Source organism: Mastomys coucha, unplaced genomic scaffold (assembly GCF_008632895.1).
Source record: "Mastomys coucha isolate ucsf_1 unplaced genomic scaffold, UCSF_Mcou_1 pScaffold22, whole genome shotgun sequence".
Taxonomy (NCBI): domain Eukaryota; kingdom Metazoa; phylum Chordata; class Mammalia; order Rodentia; family Muridae; genus Mastomys; species Mastomys coucha.
This window is the reverse complement of record NW_022196905.1, coordinates 101702454-101709118: the sequence shown is the minus strand read 5'-3', so window position 1 is coordinate 101709118 and position 6665 is coordinate 101702454. Positions and strand designations below refer to the sequence as shown.

At 39.4% G+C, this 6665-nt stretch overlaps 1 protein-coding gene across 1 annotated transcript in view; it reads left to right on the top strand.

Moving 5' to 3' along the window:
- The first annotated feature begins 831 nt into the window (after positions 1 to 831).
- The window catches only part of LOC116070798 (transmembrane emp24 domain-containing protein 11), a 34042-nt gene continuing 28208 nt past the window's right edge, over positions 832 to 6665 (top strand). The window contains exon 1 of the mRNA XM_031342240.1: positions 832 to 1001. Within this exon, the coding sequence (XP_031198100.1) occupies positions 878 to 1001 (124 nt within the window). The 5' untranslated portion in view covers positions 832 to 877. The remainder of the gene's footprint in view (positions 1002 to 6665) is intronic.

The following is a 6665-nucleotide window of genomic DNA, read 5'->3' as shown; positions in this document are numbered from 1 at the left end:
TCTTCAGATATTTTTTGGGTCATATTGGTAAGAATTCATGGTTTACCTATGCTCTTTCTAGAAGATTTATGCTCACAACCAGCTTCCTTATCCTTTGACTCACAAGATCTTTCCCACTGAAAAGGTCAGCTCAGGAAGGTCATGGCACACTTGCCCTTCTGGATGGGAGAGGCTAATTAACATTCCTCAGACCACAGGGTGGGAACCGACCTGTTGGTGGGGACACATTCCACAAGATGGACCGTTGTCCACCTTCAGACAAGGGAAGTCCTTGCCATCTCATTTCCTGAAGACCAATCAGTTTAAAAAGTCACACTGTTCTAATGGCTACTGTGCCTAATGGCTACTACCCTGAAAAGTGTATAAAAGCTCACTGAACAAGTTGTGGATGGTCGCTACCTCTCCTTCGGGTCTGGGACAACCCCAGTGCACTGGGACAATAAATTCCTCTTGCTTTTTGCATCAATCCAGGCTCCACGTGGTTCACTCAGGGGGTCCCCGGTAAGCTAAGGCTCTGAAGACCACCATCTTCTTTACTTTTCCCTGAGCTTTGGATGAAGGAAAATTTTGTAAGAGGATACATTGTATTGTTTCCTTCAACTGACTGCTCTGGCAATAATGATCACTCTATCTTTAAAAATAAGATTAAAAGGAACTTGACATCATTATCTCAGGAAATACCCCAAGTTCTACATGTTTTTTTTAATCTGGTTCATTCGAGTTTGTGGCACTTATCTACCTGGGTATAAGAACCAAATGTCATTTCTCACAAAAATCAATTTTAGAAGATTACAGTGAAGTGCAAACACCTAATAAACAGTCATTTTTAACTGCCCCATTTCAAAGAAAGAACCTGGGAGTAGCAAATGCTGTAGAGATGCAAATTCAGACAATTCTTTTATGTTTTAGCTTTTCATTTTCAGCTGCTTTTTATTTCCATATTGGAGAACGAGAGGAGAAATGTATAATTGAAGACATTCCAAGTGACACATTGATAACAGGTGGGTAAGACAGATTTTTCTACTAACACTGTTGAGAAACAATGTCTCTTTATGTTGTAATGCTAATCTTCAGACGTCTGTATTATTCAGCAGTGATTATAATACTAAATAGTTTTTTCTCTGATTTTTTAAATCCTTCATTTTTTTATTAAATATTTTATTAGATATTTTCTTTATTTACATTTCAAATGTTATCCCCTTTCCTCATTTTCCCTCTGAAAAGCCCCCTATCACATTCCCCCTACCCCTGCTTCCTAACCCACCCACTCCTGCTTCCCTGTCCTAGCACTTCCCTACACTGGGGCATCAATCCTTCACAGGACCAAGGGCTTCTCCTCTCATCGATGTCCTCTGCTACATATGCAGCTGGAGCCATGAGTCCCTCCATGTGTACTCTTTGGTTGGTGGTTTAGTCCCTGGGAGCTCTGAGAATACTGATTAGTTCATATTGTTCCTACTGTGGGGCTGCAAACCCTGCAGTTCCTGGGGTCCTTTCTCTATCTCCTCCATTGGGGACCCTGTGCTCAGTTCAATGGATGGCTGTGAGCAGCCACTTCTGTCTGATATTCTTAAAGTTAAGTAAAACTGACATGAAAATTTCCTTGAGGGTGAAATTTATACTTTATAGAACAGCAAGCCTATGTCTGACACCTTCAGAATATAATCTTGATTTGTTTTAGGGTTGTCATAATTCCTCAAGTAAAAAATCTCTGAAGTCACTTAGCAAATTAATTATGATTAAATATGCAGAACATATGTGAGGGTTTCTGACAACTCTAATAAATCAGAACACACAGCCTGAGTCTAAATGCATCAGATTTCCTGAACTCAATGAAACTCAATGAAGTGGGGAAGAAGTATCATGAGGGAGTCCTACCCTGTAGAACCTGACTATGCTGACCACACTGTCACCCCAGCGATTTCCTTATGCACCCAGATACAAACACAGTGCTACATAGGTGAGCTTCGCCCATCTTCTGTGAAAGATGTAAGCACTCAGTAGTTTCCCCATCATATTCAAAGTCCTATAATTTTTCTAACATGTAAGTCAGACTCAATATAACATTTTCTAAAGAAGAAAATAGAAGCTAAATGTAACATGACTCATCACTAATACTGATTATGTCTTTCATTGATTAATATTGAATCATTTCAGTTCATCCTGACCATTAATTAAGTTCCAATTTCAAGAATAATAATGTTTTGAAATTTTTTAAACGAATTCAACAAGCATGTAATGCAGAGCTTGCAGCAAGCAAAATGGAAAGGTATATTATAGAATCTATATGTAGTATAGTGGGAAAATGAGTAGTACTGCAGCCCTCCATGCTCAGTCACTGAGGGAAGAAGTTGTTTTTGAGGCTGGAGTATTTGAAAAACATCCTGAATCCAGACCTGAGCCATGATACCTCTCACTGAGCTCTCTAGCTCTACCTCTGATTCTGTGCTTGTAAAAACAATGGAGATGATATAACAGAACTTTCTTTGGATGATGAGGATATGGGCCTAGCACACAGGAGACACCAGTGTCTGCCCAGTGTGTCCTCAATGAGAACCTGGATACCTGGGTAAATCCTAGTACAGTTGATGATTTTCTTGGTAACTCGAATTTTCAAACTTACAAGTCAAGGAGCAATAGAGCAATAACAGACAAATGACCTGTATATTGATGGCATGGAGCTGAAAAGCCACTGGACCCCTGGAGTTGTTAAAGACCAGTGTGACCACACAGTGCTCTTACAGCTGCATGAGGAGGGGTCACCCAGCCTCTCTTTTCATAGTGGCTGGCTCTTCTCAAGCTCTAGTTGAATTCACCTCCATTACCTTCACTCCATGAAGTTATGCAAACTAACTTCAGTTTCTATATTTTAACAGTGTTTTCTTTAAGATTTATTTATTTTATCTATGTGAGTACACTGTCGTTGTCTTCAGACACACCAGAAGAGAGCATCGGATCCCATTACAGATGGTTGGGAGCCATGTGGTTGCTGAGAATTGAACTCAGGACCTCTGGAAGAGCAATCAGTGCTCTTAACCACTGAGCCATCTCCCTAGCCACCTAAGTTCAGTTTCTTAAAACTCAACTTTAACTACAGGAAATTTAGAAATATGTCAGATATTATACTTTGAAAATATCAAATTACTAAAACCCCAAAGACAAACAGGCAATAGAAAGGCATCCATAGACAATTCAGAAAGGGATTTAAATAATTTTAGTTTTTGAAAGAAAATAGGGAAGCAGATAAAAAAATAATTGGGATTTTTAACTATTAGGATCTTTTAAAAGCACACATAAGCAAATGTACATGCAAGAATCGGAAACTACAAGATCTAAAACCAGGAACTGATTCTACAGAACTGGAAGAGAAGAGTAAGTGAAGGAGACTGGGTTACCAAACTAGAAGAGGCCTTGACAGAAAAAGTAGTGAAAAACCAGAAAAGACTGAGAGACAGGGATGAGCCAGGCAGGTGAACATTCTTATACCTGAAGCCCACATAAAAAGACAAAAGTAATAGATGCACTATGAAAAGAGGTGTGGGAACTGATGAAACTGAAAGATTTCAATGTGCTCAGAGGAGGGTGATGTGGGGAGCCACACCCATGGCACCACAATCCAAATGCTAAAGGCTCAACACAGGAGCCTTCTCTTTAATCACAATGGCACTTCTGGATAATCCAGATAATGTACTAATAAAATTATTAACATTTATTTTTTAAAATCACCATAATTATGAGATTGTATTGTATGCTTATTTTTCATTATGAAATGTTATGAGCCCCTTTAAATTCTGTTCATAGCCAAATCTGGCTTTAGTTCCATTTGCTTTAGTTCCTCAGCTTTCCACAGTATATAAATGATCACAAAGGCAGTATCAAACACACCATGGAAAGAAGTGATAATCAAAAATATACTCCCATCTTAATAATAATAATAAAATGCAAATGCACATCTAAAATGACCTGGAATCTGTGAAACTTTGAACTATGTCCCAAGGTCCCATAGATACACCAAGAGCACATATGAGCTGTGTGCTGTGTCTCCTTTCATATCTTACTGGTAGTCTCATGGAAATGCACCAATCCAGAAAGTTCAGGAGATGACCTCAGAGCCAGTCATCAAAGGATGTTTTTCTCATTAAGGCTAAACACGGACCACAAAGGAACTGCAAAATCTACCACTTTACAGACATAGAAAACACTTTGAAGTCACTTTGACTATCTAATAGCTGGTGACCCTGAGCCATTTCAGGTATCAGGGGACAAAATGTCCCTGGGCAGAAAAGCACCTGGTATGTCCCTGACTTGCTGCAGGTGTTTTGTCAAGGTTGGCTCCCACTTCCTGAACTTTGTCTCTAATGCTACAAACATGACTTCTGAGTTCCTACTTTAAGTGTGATAGAGAAGTAGGCATGCCTTCAGCTCTAATCCCTTAAGGAATGGAAAGATGTTTGAGGAGCACAAGCCTATGCTGGAAATGGAGAAAAGGACAACACAGGATTTGACAACTAAAGGAACTAGAGCAAGCCCAGCATAAGAAAATCTTGCCTGGCAGCATGTGTATAGTAGAGGATTGCAAATTCAATCATCAATAGGAGGAGAGGACCTCGGCCCTGTGAAGGTCTGTGCACCAGTGTAGGGGAATGCCAGGGCCAGAAAGTGGGAGAGGGCGGGGTGGCAGGCATGGGGAAGTGGGAGGCAACAGGGGTTTGGTTTTGTTGTTTTTGTTTGTATCTTTGTTTTTTGGAGGGGAAACTGGGAATGGAGAAATTTACATGTAAATAAAGAAAATATCTAAAAGAAAAAAAAAAAAGAAAACCTTGCCTGGAAATTCCTATGATACTTTCTGTGTATTCAAAGTTGTTTACCTTAGTTTTACTTAACAGTGTTACTTAACAATAAATTACAGATAGTCCTGTGTGGAAAGAAACTGAAGACAGCTTTAATGGTACATATGGAGGCCAGGGTATTCCTATGGCCTGGCGAGTTCCTTGGAGATCTTTTCTCATTTCTTTTTCCTTTTTAAAATAAAAAGTTTTGTTGTTGTTGTTGTTTTTGTTTTTGATTCTCTGTGTATGTTGGAGGGAGCAGTACATGCACATAGCTGTGGTTCCCTGATGTGTCCAGAAGAAGATATTAGATCAGGAGGAGCTGCATTACATGCAGTTGAAACCCACCTGGTGTAGGTGTTGGGAAGTAAATTCCAGTACTTGGAAAAGCAAGCAAGAGCTCTTAACCACTCAGCCTTCTCTCTAGCCTCTCTTTTCTTTTCATCCTTCCTTTCATTTTCTAAAAACGAGGCAGCTAGTCCCTTGTAATAAGGAAAGACTGGGAGACAAGAAGACTTGTTGGGAAGACTAGTGATCATTTGTAAAAACAAACTACTAAAGAAAAAATAGGCCTGGGCATGGAGAACACATGAATATTCCCTTCCCTTCTTCTGAAAGAGGTTCTGATAGTATCCTATCCCTCTGCATAAGTACAACATGGCTTTTAAGTACAAATCTTATTACAGACCATGAAACAAGAGAAAAGTGGCATATTAAATAAATAATGTTCACACTCCAGTAGGATAGACCTCATTCCAGACTCTACTGGAGCTCTCACTGCATCAAGTGGTGCCCTGAATTTGGAGCTCTCCGAAACAGAGTCTGAATCAAGGAATCAAACATCAGTGATTTGCTGAGGAAAGGCTCCTAGAGAGAAGAGGAGATAGAAGCAAATTCAGATCCACTAACACCCATCCTGAATTCTTGGGGGAGCATAGGAACATGGGATAACTACCAATGTATGACCCAGAAATTCCACTCCTAAATTTATAGCCCAGAGAACTGAAAGAGGGCTCTACACAGAACCTTAGGTGCCATTGTTCACAGCAACATTCAATAATCAAAAAAGAAGATATGTATATGCATGGACAAAATTAAGAATTTTAACTATTGGAATCTTTTTTAAAAAATATGCATACAAAACTGGGAAATACAATATCTGAAACTAGTAACTCATGGAGTGGATTCCATAAAAAACAGCAGGAAGAGATAGTAAAGGAGACCGTATTACCAAAGTACAGTAGCCCTCAAATACAAAACGAATGTGAGGTCAGAAAAAAAAGGGTAAGAGCTATGGAAAAGTATTTCCACTTATTTTGAAACTCCACGTGTTTTGAAGTTCTTGCCATGCTGTAAGCATAGTGGCAAAGCACCTTGTTCCACGGGTGAAAACTATGTGGAAACTTCTGTCCTAGGAGTTGTTTGCTCAGTCTGCACTGACACCCTCTCCCAAATTTACTCCTCCTATAACCAATGCTTCCCTACTGACATCTGCTGGCCACTCAGGGCATGACACATCTCTTTGCTTTTCCTGGTTGTGTAGAGTGGATGCATAGAGTGGCTTGTACTTAGGAGTAGAGGAATCTGGACAAAGACAAGTAGAAATTACCCTCCACTTCCACTAATGCAATATTACTGGAATACTGGGATTTTAAAATAAGGATCACAGTGACATTTGTCAATTCAAAACCCCACATTTAGCATACACGTTAGTGAACCTCAACCACGTAGCTAAACACTATTCTAGACATTATCTCTAGGCCTGGAAATTATTTTTTTTTTATTTTAGATATTTTCTTTATTTACATGTAAATTTCTCCATTCCCAGTTTCCCCT